Source organism: Protomyctophum parallelum (assembly GCF_964188405.1).
Source record: "Protomyctophum parallelum genome assembly, chromosome: 17".
Lineage (NCBI taxonomy): Eukaryota > Metazoa > Chordata > Actinopteri > Myctophiformes > Myctophidae > Protomyctophum > Protomyctophum parallelum.
The window spans coordinates 43368189-43388121 of NC_139719.1; the positions used below are offsets into that span (position 1 = coordinate 43368189).

At 46.2% G+C, this 19933-nt stretch overlaps 1 protein-coding gene across 1 annotated transcript in view; it reads right to left on the reverse strand.

Moving 5' to 3' along the window:
• Positions 1–8690: 8690 nt before the first annotated feature.
• Positions 8691–19933, reverse strand: part of LOC310874786 (semaphorin-4G-like) — a gene marked incomplete at both ends in the record, with an annotated part of 139976 nt that continues 128733 nt past the window's right edge. The window contains 3 exon segments of the mRNA XM_083787650.1: positions 8691–8898; positions 13876–14207; positions 15511–15694. Of these exon segments, the coding sequence (XP_083643776.1) occupies positions 8691–8898; positions 13876–14207; positions 15511–15694 (724 nt within the window).

Consider the following 19933-nt stretch of genomic DNA (forward strand, 5'->3'; position numbering starts at 1 on the left):
TATAGATTATGGATCAGACTGTATGTATTGGTAAAGGGCGTATAGATTATGGATCAGACTGTATGTATTGGTAAAGGGTGTATAGATTATGGATCAGACTGTATGTATTGGTAAAGGGCGTATAGATTATGGATCAGACTGTATGTATTGGTAAAGGGTGTATAGATTATGGATCAGACTGTATGTATTGGTAAAGGGTGTATAGATTATGGGTCAGACTGTATGTATTGGTAAAGGGCGTATAGATTATGGATCAGACTGTATGTATTGGTAAAGGGCCTATAGATTATGGATCAGACTGTATGTATTGGTAAAGGGCGTATAGATTATGGATCAGACTGTATGTATTGGTAAAGGGTGTATAGATTATGGGTCAGACTGTATGTATTGGTAAAGGGTGTATAGATTATGGATCAGACTGTATGTATTGGTAATGGTATAGATTATGGATCAGACTGTATGTATTGGTAAAGGGTGTATAGATTATGGATCAGACTGTATGTATTGGTAAAGGGCCTATAGATTATGGATCAGACTGTATGTATTGGTAATGGGTGTATAGATTATGGATCAGACTGTATGTATTGGTAAAGGTATAGATTATGGATCAGACTGTATGTATTGGTAAAGGGTCTATAGATTATGGGTCAGACTGTATGTATTGGTAAAGGGTCTATAGATTATGGATCAGACTGTATGTATTGGTAAAGGGTGTATAGATTATGGATCAGACTGTATGTATTGGTAAAGGGCCTATAGATTATGGATCAGACTGTATGTATTGGTAAAGGGTGTATAGATTATGGATCAGACTGTATGTATTGGTAATGGGTGTATAGATTATGGATCAGACTGTATGTATTGGTAAAGGGTGTATAGATTATGGATCAGACTGTATGTATTGGTAAAGGTATAGATTATGGATCAGACTGTATGTATTGGTAAAGGGTGTATAGATTATGGATCAGACTGTATGTATTGGTAAAGGTATAGATTATGGATCAGACTGTATGTATTGGTAAAGGGTGTATAGATTATGGATCAGACTGTATGTATTGGTAAAGGGTGTATAGATTATGGATCAGACTGTATGTATTGGTAAAGGGTGTATAGATTATGGATCAGACTGTATGTATTGGTAAAGGGCCTATAGATTATGGATCAGACTGTATGTATTGGTAAAGGGTGTATAGATTATGGATCAGACTGTATGTATTGGTAAAGGTATAGATTATGGATCAGACTGTATGTATTGGTAAAGGGTGTATAGATTATGGATCAGACTGTATGTATTGGTAAAGGGTGTATAGATTATGGATCAGACTGTATGTATTGGTAAAGGGTGTATAGATTATGGATCAGACTGTATGTATTGGTAAAGGGCGTATAGATTATGGATCAGACTGTATGTATTGGTAAAGGGTGTATAGATTATGGATCAGACTGTATGTATTGGTAAAGGGTGTATAGATTATGGATCAGACTGTATGTATTGGTAAAGGGTGTATAGATTATGGATCAGACTGTATGTATTGGTAAAGGTATAGATTATGGATCAGACTGTATGTATTGGTAAAGGGTCTATAGATTATGGATCAGACTGTATGTATTGGTAAAGGTATAGATTATGGGTCAGACTGTATGTATTGGTAAAGGGCCTATAGATTATGGATCAGACTGTATGTATTGGTAATGGGTGTATAGATTATGGATCAGACTGTATGTATTGGTAATGGGTGTATAGATTATGGATCAGACTGTATGTATTGGTAAAGGGTGTATAGATTATGGATCAGACTGTATGTATTGGTAAAGGGCGTATAGATTATGGATCAGACTGTATGTATTGGTAAAGGTATAGATTATGGATCAGACTGTATGTATTGGTAAAGGGTGTATAGATTATGGATCAGACTGTATGTATTGGTAAAGGGTGTATAGATTATGGAGCAGACTGTATGTATTGGTAAAGGGTCTATAGATTATGGATCAGACTGTATGTATTGGTAAAGGGTGTATAGATTATGGATCAGACTGTATGTATTGGTAAAGGGCCTATAGATTATGGATCAGACTGTATGTATTGGTAAAGGGTGTATAGATTATGGATCAGACTGTATGTATTGGTAAAGGTATAGATTATGGATCAGACTGTATGTATTGGTAAAGGGTGTATAGATTATGGATCAGACTGTATGTATTGGTAAAGGGTGTATAGATTATGGATCAGACTGTATGTATTGGTAAAGGGCGTATAGATTATGGATCAGACTGTATGTATTGGTAAAGGTATAGATTATGGATCAGACTGTATGTATTGGTAAAGGGTGTATAGATTATGGATCAGACTGTATGTATTGGTAAAGGGTGTATAGATTATGGATCAGACTGTATGTATTGGTAAAGGGTGTATAGATTATGGATCAGACTGTATGTATTGGTAAAGGTATAGATTATGGATCAGACTGTATGTATTGGTAAAGGGTGTATAGATTATGGATCAGACTGTATGTATTGGTAAAGGGCGTATAGATTATGGATCAGACTGTATGTATTGGTAAAGGGTGTATAGATTATGGATCAGACTGTATGTATTGGTAAAGGGTCTATAGATTATGGATCAGACTGTATGTATTGGTAAAGGTATAGATTATGGGTCAGACTGTATGTATTGGTAAAGGGCCTATAGATTATGGATCAGACTGTATGTATTGGTAATGGGTGTATAGATTATGGATCAGACTGTATGTATTGGTAATGGGTGTATAGATTATGGATCAGACTGTATGTATTGGTAAAGGGTGTATAGATTATGGATCAGACTGTATGTATTGGTAAAGGGTGTATAGATTATGGATCAGACTATATGTATTGGTAAAGGGTCTATAGATTATGGATCAGACTGTATGTATTGGTAAAGGGTGTATAGATTATGGATCAGACTGTATGTATTGGTAAAGGGTGTATAGATTATGGATCAGACTGTATGTATTGGTAAAGGGTGTATAGATTATGGATCAGACTGTATGTATTGATAAAGGGTGTATAGATTATGGATCAGACTGTATGTATTGGTAAAGGGTCTATAGATTATGGATCAGACTGTATGTATTGGTAAAGGGTGTATAGATTATGGATCAGACTGTATGTATTGGTAAAGGGTGTATAGATTATGGATCAGACTGTATGTATTGGTAAAGGGTGTATAGATTATGGATCAGACTGTATGTATTGGTAAAGGGTGTATAGATTATGGATCAGACTGTATGTATTGGTAAAGGGCCTATAGATTATGGATCAGACTGTATGTATTGGTAAAGGGTGTATAGATTATGGATCAGACTGTATGTATTGGTAAAGGGTCTATAGATTATGGATCAGACTGTATGTATTGGTAAAGGGTGTATAGATTATGGATCAGACTGTATGTATTGGTAAAGGGTGTATAGATTATGGATCAGACTGTATGTATTGGTAAAGGGCCTATAGATTATGGATCAGACTGTATGTATTGGTAAAGGGTGTATAGATTATGGATCAGACTGTATGTATTGGTAAAGGGTGTATAGATTATGGATCAGACTGTATGTATTGGTAAAGGGCCTATAGATTATGGATCAGACTGTATGTATTGGTAAAGGGTGTATAGATTATGGATCAGACTGTATGTATTGGTAAAGGTATAGATTATGGATCAGACTGTATGTATTGGTAAAGGTATAGATTATGGATCAGACTGTATGTATTGGTAAAGGGCCTATAGATTATGGATCAGACTGTATGTATTGGTAAAGGGCGTACAGTGGATCAGACTGTATGTATTGGTAAAGGTATAGATTATGGATCAGACTGTATGTATTGGTAAAGGTATAGATTATGGATCAGACTGTATGTATTGGTAAAGGTATAGATTATGGATCAGACTGTATGTATTGGTAAAGGGTGTATAGATTATGGATCAGACTGTATGTATTGGTAAAGGTATAGATTATGGATCAGACTGTATGTATTGGTAAAGGGTGTATAGATTATGGATCAGACTGTATGTATTGGTAAAGGTATAGATTATGGATCAGACTGTATGTATTGGTAAAGGGTGTATAGATTATGGATCAGACTGTATGTATTGGTAAAGGGTGTATAGATTATGGATCAGACTGTATGTATTGGTAAAGGTATAGATTATGGATCAGACTGTATGTATTGGTAAAGGTATAGATTATGGATCAGACTGTATGTATTGGTAAAGGGTGTATAGATTATGGATCAGACTGTATGTATTGGTAAAGGTATAGATTATGGATCAGACTGTATGTATTGGTAAAGGGTGTATAGATTATGGATCAGACTGTATGTATTGGTAAAGGTATAGATTATGGATCAGACTGTATGTATTGGTAAAGGGTGTATAGATTATGGATCAGACTGTATGTATTGGTAAAGGGTGTATAGATTATGGATCAGACTGTATGTATTGGTAAAGGTATAGATTATGGATCAGACTGTATGTATTGGTAAAGGTATAGATTATGGATCAGACTGTATGTATTGGTAAAGGGTGTATAGATTATGGATCAGACTGTATGTATTGGTAAAGGGCCTATAGATTATGGATCAGACTGTATGTATTGGTAAAGGGCCTATAGATTATGGATCAGACTGTATGTATTGGTAAAGGGTGTATAGATTATGGATCAGACTGTATGTATTGGTAAAGGGTGTATAGATTATGGATCAGACTGTATGTATTGGTAAAGGTATAGATTATGGATCAGACTGTATGTATTGGTAAAGGGTGTATAGATTATGGATCAGACTGTATGTATTGGTAAAGGTATAGATTATGGATCAGACTGTATGTATTGGTAAAGGGTGTATAGATTATGGATCAGACTGTATGTATTGGTAAAGGGCCTATAGATTATGGATCAGACTGTATGTATTGGTAAAGGTATAGATTATGGATCAGACTGTATGTATTGGTAAAGGGTGTATAGATTATGGATCAGACTGTATGTATTGGTAAAGGTATAGATTATGGATCAGACTGTATGTATTGGTAAAGGTATAGATTATGGATCAGACTGTATGTATTGGTAATGGGTGTATAGATTATGGATCAGACTGTATGTATTGGTAAAGGGCGTATAGATTATGGATCAGACTGTATGTATTGGTAATGGGTGTATAGATTATGGATCAGACTGTATGTATTGGTAAAGGGTGTATAGATTATGGATCAGACTGTATGTATTGGTAAAGGGTGTATAGATTATGGATCAGACTGTATGTATTGGTAATGGGTGTATAGATTATGGATCAGACTGTATGTATTGGTAAAGGGTGTATAGATTATGGATCAGACTGTATGTATTGGTAAAGGGTGTATAGATTATGGATCAGACTGTATGTATTGGTAAAGGGTGTATAGATTATGGATCAGACTGTATGTATTGGTAATGGGTGTATAGATTATGGATCAGACTGTATGTATTGGTAAAGGGTGTATAGATTATGGATCAGACTGTATGTATTGGTAAAGGGTGTATAGATTATGGATCAGACTGTATGTATTGGTAAAGGGTGTATAGATTATGGATCAGACTGTATGTATTGGTAAAGGTATAGATTATGGATCAGACTGTATGTATTGGTAAAGGTATAGATTATGGATCAGACTGTATGTATTGGTAAAGGGTGTATAGATTATGGATCAGACTGTATGTATTGGTAAAGGGTCTATAGATTATGGATCAGACTGTATGTATTGGTAAAGGGCCTATAGATTATGGATCAGACTGTATGTATTGGTAATGGGTGTATAGATTATGGATCAGACTGTATGTATTGGTAAAGGTATAGATTATGGATCAGACTGTATGTATTGGTAATGGGTGTATAGATTATGGATCAGACTGTATGTATTGGTAATGGGTGTATAGATTATGGATCAGACTGTATGTATTGGTAAAGGTATAGATTATGGATCAGACTGTATGTATTGGTAAAGGGCCTATAGATTATGGATCAGACTGTATGTATTGGTAAAGGGTGTATAGATTATGGATCAGACTGTATGTATTGGTAAAGGGTGTATAGATTATGGATCAGACTGTATGTATTGGTAAAGGGTGTATAGATTATGGATCAGACTGTATGTATTGGTAAAGGGTGTATAGATTATGGATCAGACTGTATGTATTGGTAAAGGGAGGGGCGTACAGTGGGTCAGACTGTATGTATTGGTAAAGGGTGTATAGATTATGGGTCAGACTGTATGTATTGGTAAAGGGAGGGGCGTACAGTGGGTCAGACTGTATGTATTGGTAATGGGCATACATAGTGCTGAGCAGAGCCAGCCATCTGTGGCTCTTATGTCGCCGTCTTACAGAAAAACAGCTCTTGGGAGGGAGCGGTTGACATCGAGGCGTTTTGGCACCAACAGCACTGGAGTGCATCTGTGTGAATCTCTCTCTCTCTCTCTCTCTCTCTCTCTCTCTCTCTCTCTGCAGTCTCTAAATATAGTCTCTCTAGGCCCAGATCTCTGTGTCCCACATACAGTATACAGTACATCTGTACCGTAGCGTGAGAGAACTTTCTGACCCGTTCCTGATCCAACCTCTGCTCCTCATTTTGGGGCTAAATTAAACACTGAGGTATAGGACGGTTCGGTTACTGCTTCCCTGTTGTCCTTTAGGACACTGTGGAGGAGGAGGAGGAGGGGGGGGGGGGGGAGGGGGGGGGGGGGGGAGGGAGTGCAATGTGGAGTCCGGTCAGGTTGATGTTGTTTTTTTCCCGTGATGTTTCTTTGTCCGTCTGTTTTGCGTTGGAAGAATACGTTGATGCCGTTCTGTACAGTCAGGGGGGAGTCTCAGAGAGGCTGCCACGTGTTGAGGTTTACAGTTAGACGTGACTCACACCTACACCATTCTGACCTGAGATCAGATTCATACGAGGTTTCCACTGGGACACACACACACCGGTCTGATTAACCCATTCTGACCTGAGATCAGATTCATACGAGGTTTCCACTGGGACACACACCGGTCTGATTAACCCATTCTGACCTGAGATCAGATTCTAAAAAAATGTCAGTCGTTCTTCGATTTTTCAAAAATAGCAGACCTACAAGCTCGTAGCGCGCCACTCGGTGGCGCGCTATGAGCTTGTAGATCTGCTATTTTTCAATAGCTAAAGCATAACATGATGCTAACACCAAAATGGGTTCCCGTTCAGAATGGGATAAAACACGACAGCAGCGGTTCATATACGGCCTATAGTCCCCCTCCACACCACTAGGGGTCAGTCATCATGGGGGAAGGAGGGCCAGTGGTCTCAGAGTGTCCGCCATGAGACTGGGAGGTTCGATTCCCCCGGCCGGGTTCACACAGCATACCAAAGAGTGTAAAAATGGGACCCATGCAGCGGCTCCCTGCTTGGCGCTCGGCATCGACGGTTAGATGGGGGGGTGAATCTCTGCGTCAGGCTAGCGTCATGTCCCGGGGGCGGGGCTGAGCTCCTCATGCTACAGGAACAGGAGATAGGCTCCTCCCTCCTCGCCATATGGGCCTAACTTACTGTATGCAGACGTGACTCACACAGCTACTCTCATAAAATTAATACAAAAGTTCTGGGGGGCTGCTCTGGGGGGCCACTAGATGGAGCTGTGTGCTGTGTGGGGTGCAGTGTGATGGGGGGCCACTAGATGGAGCTGTGTGCTGTGTGGGGTGCAGTGTGATGGGGGGCCACTAGATGGAGCTGTGGGGTGTGTGGGGTGCAGTGTGATGGGGGGCCACTAGATGGAGCTGTGGGGTGTGTGGGGTGCAGTGTGATGGGGGGCCACTAGATGGAGCTGTGTGCTGTGTGGGGTGCAGTGTGAGGGGGGGCCACTAGATGGAGCTGTGGGGTGTGTGGGGTGCAGTGTGAGGGGGGGCCACTAGATGGAGCTGTGGAGTGTGTGGGGTGCAGTGTGATGGGGGGCCACTAGATGGAGCTGTGGGGTGTGTGGGGTGCAGTGTGAGGGGGGGCCACTAGATGGAGCTGTGGGCTGTGTGGGGTGCAGTGTGAGGGGGGGCCACTAGATGGAGCTGTGGGGTGTGTGGGGTGCAGTGTGATGGGGGGCCACTAGATGGAGCTGTGGGGTGTGTGGGGTGCAGTGTGAGGGGGGGCCACTAGATGGAGCTGTGTGCTGTGTGGGGTGCTGTGTGATGGGGGGCCACTAGATGGAGCTGTGTGCTGTGTGGGGTGCAGTGTGATGGGGGGCCACTAGATGGAGCTGTGTGCTGTGTGGGGTGCAGTGTGATGGGGGGCCACTAGATGGAGCTGTGTGCTGTGTGGGGTGCAGTGTGAGGGGGGGCCACTAGATGGAGCTGTGTGCTGTGTGGGGTGCAGTGTGATGGGGGGCCACTAGATGGAGCTGTGGGGTGTGTGGGGTGCAGTGTGAGGGGGGGCCACTAGATGGAGCTGTGTGCTGTGTGGGGTGCTGTGTGATGGGGGGCCACTAGATGGAGCTGTGTGCTGTGTGGGGTGCAGTGTGATGGGGGGCCACTAGATGGAGCTGTGTGCTGTGTGGGGTGCAGTGTGATGGGGGGCCACTAGATGGAGCTGTGTGCTGTGTGGGGTGCAGTGTGAGGGGGCGGCCACTAGATGGAGCTGTGTGCTGTGTGGGGTGCAGTGTGAGGGGGCGGCCACTAGATGGAGCTCTCGTCGGGCGTGGGGTCCAGCTGCGTGCAGTGCTTCCTCTTCTCCAGGATGCGGTTCAGCTCCTCGGTGAAGGAGTGGTAGAGCGGCGACGTGTCTCCATCGGCCCGCTGCGTCAGCAGGACGTAGCCGCCGCCGCCGTGCATCTTCCGCAGGACGCCGGGCAGCGTGGACGACGACAGGCCGCTGTCGGCAGGCCTGGCAACGACACGAGACGTTATGACTTAGAGACTGTTGTTGGCAGGCCTGGCAACGACATGAGACGTTATGACTTAGAGACTGTTGTTGGCAGGCCTGGCAACGACATGAGACGTTATGACTTAGAGACTGTTGTTGGCAGGCCTGGCAACGACATGAGACGTTATGACTTAGAGACTGTTGTTGGCAGGCCTGGCAACGACATGAGACGTTATGACTTAGAGACTGTTGTTGGCAGGCCTGGCAACGACATGAGACGTTATGACTTAGAGACTGTTGTTGGCAGGCCTGGCAACGACATGAGACGTTATGACTTAGAGACTGTTGTTGGCAGGCCTGGCAACGACATGAGACGTTATGACTTAGAGACTGTTGTTTGGCAGGCCTCGCAACGACACGAGAACGTTATGACTTAGAGACTGTTGTTTGGCAGGCCTGGCAACGACACGAGAACGTTATGACTTAGAGCCTGTTGTTTGGCAGGCCTGGCAACGACACGAGACGTTATGACTTAGAGACTGTTGTTTGGCAGGCCTGGCAACGACACGAAAACGTTATAACTTAGAGACTGTTGTTTGGCAGGCCTGGCAACGACATGAGACGTTATGACTTAGAGACTGTTGTTTGGCAGGCCTGGCAACGACACGAGACGTTATGACTTAGAGACTGTTGTTTGGCAGGCCTGGCAACGACACGAGACGTTATGACTTAGAGACTGTTGTCGGCAGGCCTGGCAACGACATGAGACGTTATGACTTAGAGACTGTTGTTTGGCAGGCCTGGCAACGACACGAGACATTATGACTTAGAGACTGTTGTTTGGCAGGCCTGGCAACGACATGAGACGTTATGACTTAGAGACTGTTGTTGGCAGGCCTGGCAACGACATGAGACGTTATGACTTAGAGACTGTTGTTTGGCAGGCCTGGCAACGACACGAGACGTTATGACTTAGAGACTGTTGTTGGCAGGCCTGGCAACGACACGAGACTTTTATGACTTAGAGACTGTTGTTGGCAGGCCTGGCAACGACACGAGACGTTATGACTTAGAGACTGTTGTTGGCAGGCCTGGCAACGACACGAGACGTTATGACTTAGAGACTGTTGTTGGCAGGCCTGGCAACGACACGAGACGTTATGACTTAGAGACTGTTGTTTGGCAGGCCTGGCAACGACACGAGACCTTATGACTTAGAGACTGTTGTTTGGCAGGCCTGGCAACGACACGAGACGTTATGACTTAGAGACTGTTGTTGGCAGGCCTGGCAACGACACGAGACGTTATGACTTAGAGACTGTTGTTTGGCAGGCCTGGCAACGACACGAGACGTTATGACATAGAGACTGTTGTTGGCAGGCCTGGCAACGACACGAGACGTTATGACTTAGAGACTGTTGTTGGCAGGCCTGGCAACGACACGAGACGTTATGACTTAGAGACTGTTGTTTGGCAGGCCTGGCAACGACACGAAAACGTTATAACTTAGAGACTGTTGTTTGGCAGGCCTGGCAACGACATGAGACGTTATGACTTAGAGACTGTTGTTTGGCAGGCCTGGCAACGACACGAGACATTATGACTTAGAGACTGTTGTTTGGCAGGCCTGGCAACGACACGAGACGTTATGACTTAGAGACTGTTGTCGGCAGGCCTGGCAACGACATGAGACGTTATGACTTAGAGACTGTTGTTTGGCAGGCCTGGCAACGACACGAGACATTATGACTTAGAGACTGTTGTTTGGCAGGCCTGGCAACGACATGAGACGTTATGACTTAGAGACTGTTGTTGGCAGGCCTGGCAACGACATGAGACGTTATGACTTAGAGACTGTTGTTTGGCAGGCCTGGCAACGACACGAGACGTTATGACTTAGAGACTGTTGTTGGCAGGCCTGGCAACGACACGAGACTTTTATGACTTAGAGACTGTTGTTGGCAGGCCTGGCAACGACACGAGACGTTATGACTTAGAGACTGTTGTTGGCAGGCCTGGCAACGACACGAGACGTTATGACTTAGAGACTGTTGTTGGCAGGCCTGGCAACGACACGAGACGTTATGACTTAGAGACTGTTGTTTGGCAGGCCTGGCAACGACACGAGACCTTATGACTTAGAGACTGTTGTTTGGCAGGCCTGGCAACGACACGAGACGTTATGACTTAGAGACTGTTGTTGGCAGGCCTGGCAACGACACGAGACGTTATGACTTAGAGACTGTTGTTTGGCAGGCCTGGCAACGACACGAGACGTTATGACATAGAGACTGTTGTTGGCAGGCCTGGCAACGACACGAGACGTTATGACTTAGAGACTGTTGTTGGCAGGCCTGGCAACGACACGAGACGTTATGACTTAGAGACTGTTGTTGGCAGGCCTGGCAACGACACGAGACGTTATGACTTAGAGACTGTTGTTTGGCAGGCCTGGCAACGACATGAGACGTTATGACTTAGAGACTGTTGTTTGGCAGGCCTGGCAACGACACGAGACCTTATGACTTAGAGACTGTTGTTGGCAGGCCTGGCAACGACACGAGACGTTATGACTTAGAGACTGTTGTTTGGCAGGCCTGGCAACGACACGAGACGTTATGACTTAGAGACTGTTGTCGGCAGGCCTGGCAACGACATGAGACGTTATGACTTAGAGACTGTTGTTGGCAGGCCTGGCAACGACACGAGACGTTATGACTTAGAGACTGTTGTTTGGCAGGCCTGGCAACGACACGAGACGTTATGACTTAGAGACTGTTGTTGGCAGGCCTGGCAACGACACGAGACGTTATGACTTAGAGACTGTTGTTGGCAGGCCTGGCAACGACACGAGACGTTATGACTTAGAGACTGTTGTTGGCAGGCCTGGCAACGACACGAGACGTTATGACTTAGAGACTGTTGTTTGGCAGGCCTGGCAACGACATGAGACGTTATGATTTAGAGACTGTTGTTGGCAGGCCTGGCAATGACACGAGACGTTATGACTTAGAGACTGTTGTTTGGCAGGCCTGGCAACGACACGAGACGTTATGACTTAGAGACTGTTGTCGGCAGGCCTGGCAACGACATGAGACGTTATGACTTAGAGACTGTTGTTGGCAGGCCTGGCAACGACACGAGACGTTATGATTTAGAGACTGTTGTTTGGCAGGCCTGGCAACGACACGAGACGTTATGACTTAGAGACTGTTGTCGGCAGGCCTGGCAACGACATGAGACGTTATGACTTAGAGACTGTTGTTTGGCAGGCCTGGCAACGACATGAGACGTTATGACTTAGATACTGTTGTTGGCAGGCCTGGCAACGACACGAGACGTTATGACTTAGAGACTGTTGTTGGCAGGCCTGGCAACGACACGAGACGTTATGACTTAGAGACTGTTGTTTGGCAGGCCTGGCAACGACACGAGACGTTATGACTTAGAGACTGTTGTTGGCAGGCCTGGCAACGACACGAGACGTTATGACTTAGAGACTGTTGTTTGGCAGGCCTGGCAACGACACGAGACCTTATGACTTAGAGACTGTTGTTTGGCAGGCCTGGCAACGACACGAGACCTTATGACTTAGAGACTGTTGTTTGGCAGGCCTGGCAACGACACGAGACGTTATGACTTAGAGACTGTTGTTGGCAGGCCTGGCAACGACACGAGACGTTATGACTTAGAGACTGTTGTTTGGCAGGCCTGGCAACGACACGAGACGTTATGACTTAGAGACTGTTGTTGGCAGGCCTGGCAACGACACGAGACGTTATGACTTAGAGACTGTTGTTGGCAGGCCTGGCAACGACACGAGACGTTATGACTTAGAGACTGTTGTTGGCAGGCCTGGCAACGACACGAGACGTTATGACTTAGAGACTGTTGTTTGGCAGGCCTGGCAACGACATGAGACGTTATGACTTAGAGACTGTTGTTTGGCAGGCCTGGCAACGACACGAGACCTTATGACTTAGAGACTGTTGTTGGCAGGCCTGGCAACGACACGAGACGTTATGACTTAGAGACTGTTGTTTGGCAGGCCTGGCAACGACACGAGACGTTATGACTTAGAGACTGTTGTCGGCAGGCCTGGCAACGACATGAGACGTTATGACTTAGAGACTGTTGTTGGCAGGCCTGGCAACGACACGAGACGTTATGACTTAGAGACTGTTGTTTGGCAGGCCTGGCAACGACACGAGACGTTATGACTTAGAGACTGTTGTCGGCAGGCCTGGCAACGACATGAGACGTTATGACTTAGAGACTGTTGTTTGGCAGGCCTGGCAACGACATGAGACGTTATAACTTAGAGACTGTTGTTGGCAGGCCTGGCAACGACATGAGACGTTATGACTTAGAGACTGTTGTTTGGCAGGCCTGGCAACAACATGAGACGTTATGACTTAGAGACTGTTGTTGGCAGGCCTGGCAACGACATGAGACGTTATGACTTAGAGACTGTTGTTTGGCAGGCCTGGCAACGACATGAGACGTTATGACTTAGAGACTGTTGTTGGCAGGCCTGGCAACGACATGAGACGTTATGACTTAGAGACTGTTGTTTGGCAGGCCTGGCAACGACACGAAAACGTTATGACTTAGAGACTGTTGTTTGGCAGGCCTGGCAACGACATGAGATGTTATGACTTAGAGACTGTTGTTGGCAGGCCTGGCAACGACACGAGACGTTATGACTTAGAGACTGTTGTTTGGCAGGCCTTGATGTCGTTGGAATGACATATTTTACACTTTGGTACACTTTTCAGCATGCAACCCAGCATAAAACTGGATCTCTTGTCCACTAGTCCCTTCCTAAAATTTTAGTTTAGTTTTTATTTGTTGACGAAATTGTCAGTATATTTAGTCTTAGTTTTAGTCATCATAGATTCGTTTTTATTTAGTTTTAGTCAGTGGAAAAAGGTAGTCGACGAACATTTTACGTCTTATTTTAAGTCGACGAAAACAACTCTGGTCACCGCTACGTACCCGTTGGCGAACTCCTCCCCGTGGTCAAACGAGCTCTCCGGGGGCAGCGGGGGCGCGGGCGGCGGCGTCCTGCTCGGGGACAGCTGCAGCTCGTCCTCCTCGTCCCCGTCCAGGACCATCTGGAAGAAGCCCGCCCCGTCGTTGTCCCCCCCGATGATGCCGCCGTAGCCCCCCACCCCGTCGTCGCCCCCCATCATCAGGTCCTCCAGGTTGGGGACGGAGGTGGAGCGCGAGCGGGAGAGGGAGCGACGACTCTGCCGGCCGTTACAGTGGCTGGACACGGTCTTCAGTTCAAACAGAGAGCTGTGGGCGCTGTCCACACCGCCTAATACCTAGAATAATAATAATAATAACATTATTATAACACGGTCTTCAGTTCAAACAGAGAGCTGTCCACACCGCCTAATACCTATAATAATAATAATACAAATAATAATAATAATAATAATAATAATAATAATAATAATAATAATAATAATAATAATAATAATAATAATAGCTGCTCACTGCCTGCACCAATAGCTTTTAACACAGGCATTGACCATAATAATATGGAGGTCTTAACGAAGCCCTTTTTTCGATTTGACACATTAATGATTAATAATTTATTAGTGAATTAAAAATGCGAAAACGCACCCGGGCGCAGTACCCCCCGCGGCCACAAGGGGGGGGGAAATATCTCACAATGGGTAAGGGCTAGTAATAAAAACATTATAACACGGTCTTCAGTTCATGGTAGTGTAACTTTAGTCACTTTCCCCCAGCCATGCGCCCATTCAGTATCTTAGCCGTGACGTGAGCGCCCCTCCTGAGATACCTCAGTATCTTAGCCGTGACGTGAGCGCCCCCTTCCTGAGATACCTCAGTATCTTAGCCGTGACGTGAGCGCCCCCTTCCTGAGATACCTCAGTATCTTAGCCGTGACGTGAGCGCCCCTCCTGAGATACCTCAGTATCTTAGCCGTGACGTGAGCGCCCCCTCCTGAGATACCTCAGTATCTTAGCCGTGACGTGAGCGCCCCCTCCTGAGATACCTCAGTATCTTAGCCGTGACGTGAGCGCCCCCTCCTGAATACTTCCGGGTCCTACTTTTGTGTCGCTTTTGTGTCCCCATGGAGTTATACTGTGACGCTCCGTCAGACTAAATCTGAGACGAAAACAACCACGAAAGTCTGGAAAAATCTGGCTGTGACAGGCCGTCTGCCCCACATGGAATACTATCGCCATTTTATTTTATTGTGTTAACTAAATCCTCATTAATGCAAACTAGATTCAACATACTCAAGCCTCCACACATTCTAAATATCCCCTGAAATATTTTACCGAGCAAATGGACTGTTGCCACCTTCAATAATAATGATAATAATAGTCTTTATTGTCTCCACATCATATATTTTTGTTGTCATGGACACTTGTACAAAACATTAATAATTCTACTCGAGTTGGAAGCATTAAGACCCATTTTAACCCTCTATATGGCTTCCTTTCTGAAAAATAACGTCAATTTAAAAAGATTCACGCGTTTAGATATTCTATTTACAATGAGATGCGGAGATGGGAGCTGGTGCCACTTGGACCCGGACGTAACGCAGCACTACAAAATGACGTTGGACTTAAATACTGAATACCGACTGACCTGGAGTCCCTGCTGGGAGAACTTGGGGACCCCCCCGGGGCCCCCCCCGCGGCCCCCGCCCCGGGCGGTGCAGAAGGTGACGTAGAGCAGGACCACGGTCAGAACCAGACACAGACCGCCCAGCACCGCCACCAGGGTCACGTACAGCGCCTCCATGTGGCGGTAGGAGGAGGAGGAGGGGGGCGTGGGGGGGGAGGAGGAGGAGGTGGGGGGTGGGGGGGAGGAGGAGGAGGAGGAGGAGGAGGGGGAGGGGGAGGGGGGGGAGGTGGGGGGAGGGGGAGGAGGGCCGGTGGGCTCCGACGCCGTGGGTTCCGCGGGGAAGGACGCGTCCGTGTGCACCTGGGGAACAGTGTTTTAACCTTTAACCTTTATTCAACCCATTCTGACCCGAGATCAGATTCTAAACATGTCTATTACATCCTGACAGTTTCATTATTAACCCATTCTGACCGGAGATCAGATTCTAAACTTGTCTATTACATCCTGACAGTTTAATTATTAACCCATTCTGACCGGAGATCAGATTCTAAACATGTCTATTACATCCTGACAGTTTCATTATTAACCCATTCTGACCGGAGATCAGATTCTAAACATGTCTATTACATCCTGACAGTTTCATTATTAACCCATTCTGACCGGAGATCAGATTCTAAACATGTCTATTACATCCTGAGAGTTTCATTATTAACCAGTAAAAACACAGGGCAGATATAACATTACACTTCAATACTACATCGTACGTGTCACATTCTACAACAGGTCGTTTGGACCCTGCGTTCTCCAGAGCCTGCTCTCCCTCCACACTCTCTGTTACCCCCTTAATTAGGTCTGACCACCACTTCATAACCTTCTCCCTCTCTCTCTCCACCCTCCCGCCTAAACCTATTAACCCTCCGAACGTCACCTCCCGACGCAATGTCAAGTCCCTAAACCCCTCCTCCCTCTCATCCTCTATTCTCTCCTCTCTACCCTCCCTGGAGTCCTTCCTCTCCCTCTCACCTGACACTGCAACCTCATCCTTCCTCTCCTCTATCTCATCTGCATTCGACCAACACTGCCCGCTCTCATCCAGGCCAGCTCGCTCATGTCCATTGGCTCCCTGGCTATCTGAAACTCTCAGATCTGAACGAACACCTCTAAGGGCAGCCGAAAGAAAGTGGCACAAGACAAAGCTACCAGATGACCTTTCCCACTTTCACTCACTCCTCTCTGCCTTCGCCCACTCACTAACCACTGCTAAAACCTCTTTTTACCACACCAAAATCCAATCCTGTACTTCTAACCCAAGGAAGCTCTTCTCCACTTTCTCCTCCCTCCTTAAGCCCCCTCCCCCCACTCAACCTTCATCCCTCACTGCTGATGTTTTTGTCAACTACTTCGAGAAGAAGGTTGATGATATCAGCAGCTCCTTTCCTCCCCTCCCACATAAAGTGGCATCTGATTCAACCAACACTAACCCCAACATACCATGCATATCCTCCTTCTCTCCTCTTTCCCCAGACGAGGTTCTACAACTAGTGACATCCTCTAGACCTACCACCAGTCCTCTTGACCCTGTCCCGTCTCCAATCTTCCAGACCATCGCACCTGATCTGCTCCCCTTCATCACCTCCATCAACAACACCTCAGTAACCTCAGGCTGCGTCCCATCTGCCCTCAAGTCAGCCAGAGTAACACCACTCCTCAAGAAACCAACCCTTGACCCCTCAGATGTCAAGAACTACAGACCGGTATCACTCCTTTCATTTATTTCTAAAACCATTGAACGTGTTGTCTCCAACCAGCTCTCTCTCCATCTCTCACAGAACAACCTGCTGGATCCCAACCAGTCCGGAATTAAGAAGGCCCACTCCACAGAAACTGCCCTGCTGGCAGTCACAGAAGCACTAAATGCTGCCCAAGCTGCGTCCCACTCTGCAGTACTGATTCTCCTAGACCTATCGGCAGCATTTGACACAGGGAACCACCAGCTGCTCCTAGACACCCTAGCGGATCTAGGAACGGCACTAAAATGGTTCTCCTCGAGTCCTACCTCTATTTCGTCTCGCCTGGACTATTGTAACTCTTTGTTTACAACATTGAGTCGCTCCTCTATTTACAAGCCTCCAAGGTGAGCAGGATGCGGCTGCTAGACTGCTAACTAACACACACAGGAGGTCACACATCACTCCTGTGCTTGCGGCCTTGCATTGGCTTCCTATCGACTCCAGAATTCAATTTAAAATGTTATTAATTACTTATAAATCTCTTCATGGGCTGGGCCCAATTTATTTAAGTGAACTGGTGCACCCCAAGGTGAATATGAGACAACTTAGGTCTTCAGACAAAGGTTTTCTCATCCCCGCCACTAAGCTGCGAACCAAAGGAGATCGAGCTTTTGAATTTGTTGCACCCACACTGTGGAATGATTTACCACTCTGCTTGAGAAACGCTGTGTCTGTTGAGATCTTTAAGAAACTACTAAAAACGCATTTGTACCGCAAACATTTTGGCTTGCTCCAGTGATTTCTATGTATTGATTTATCTTATCTATTTCTAGGTACTGTCTTTGCTGCTCTGTTTCTTATTTCATTGTTGGTTTACTTTTGATTGAAATGTTCTTATTTTATTCCTTTTATTTTATTGTACAGCACCTTGTAACAACTGTTTTGAAAGGCGCTCTATAAATAAAATTACCTTACCTTACCTCACCGACCGGACCTACCAGGTTTCCTGGAAAGGTCTGTTATCATCCCCCCAAACCCTCCAAACTGGGGTCCCACAGGGATCTGTACTTGGTCCCCTCCTTTTCTCACTGTACACTAAATCCCTCGGCACTATCATCTCTGCTCACAATATATCCTATCACTGCTACGCCGATGACACACAACTGTTTCTATCCTTCCCCCCCTCTGCCACTCAGGTGGAAGAGCGCATCACTGCATGCCTGGCTGACATGCATGTCCTCCAACCACCTCAAGCTGAACCCAGACAAGACTGAGCTTCTCTTCTTCCCAGCTAAGTCCTGCCCTATGCGGGAGCTATAACTATTTACGTAGACAACGCCCTGGTAACGTCTGTCCCAACAGCCAGGAATCTTGGTGTTGTCCTGGACAGTCAGCTCTCGTTCAAAGCTCACATCACAGCTGTCACTCGATCCAGTAGGTTCACACTCTATAACATACGAGAAATTAGACCGTTCCTCACCCAGGAATCAGCCCAGCTCCTAATCCAGACAACAGTCTTATCAAAACTCGACTATTGTAACCCCCTCCTTACTGGCCTACCAGCATGTGCACTTAAGCCTCTCCAGCTGATCCAAAATGCCGCAGCTCGCTTGGTCTTCAACCAGCCAAAATTCTCACATGTCTCCCCCTGCTCCGCTCCCTCCACTGGCTCCCGGTCGCTGCCCGCACAGAATACAAAACTCTGATGCTGGCATTCAAAGCAACCAAAGGTATGGCTCTTGCAAGTATGATTGAACCCTACAAACCCTCCCGCGCACTCAGATCAGCCAACGCGGGGAAGCTGGAAGTACCCTCACTAAAAACGCCGGGACAACGCTCCACACGTCCCAAACTCTTCTCCCTTCTGGCTTTTTTTAAAAATTATACTTTTTATCCATCCATCAGGCGCCCCGGCTGGCCAGGGGGAGGCAGTTTAGAGACCAGGATTACTGCATGTTTTTTGTGAGGGTATACCACTACCTACCCCTAGGGGACACGGGGAGAACATGTGAGGGTATCTACCCTAGGGGACACGGGGAGAACATGTGAGGGTATCTACCTAGGGACACGGGGAGAACATGTGAGGGTATCTACCCTAGGGGACACGGGGAGAACATGTGAGGGTATCTACCCTAGGGGACACGGGGAGAACATGTGAGGGTATCTACCCTAGGGGACACGGGGAGAACATGTGAGGGTATCTACCCTAGGGGACACGGGGAGAACATGTGAGGGTATCTACCCTAGGGGACACGGGGAGAACATGTGAGGGTATCTACCCTAGGGGACACGGGGAGAACATGTGAGGGTATCTACCCTAGGGGACACGGGGAGAACATGTGAGGGTATCTACCCTAGGGGACACGGGGAGAACATGTGAGGGTATCTACCCTAGGGGACACGGGGAGAACATGTGAGGGTATCTACCCTAGGGGACACGGGGAGAACATGTGAGGGTATCTACCCTAGGGACACGGGGAGAACATGTGAGGGTATCTACCCTAGGGGACACGGGGAGAACATGTGAGGGTATCTACCCTAGGGGACACGGGGAGAACATGTGAGGGTATCTACCCTAGGGGACACGGGGAGAACATGTGAGGGTACCTACCCTAGGGGACACGGGGAGAACATGTGAGGGTACCTACCCTAGGGGACACGGGGAGAACATGTGAGGGTATCTACCCTAGGGGACACGGGGAGAACATGTGAGG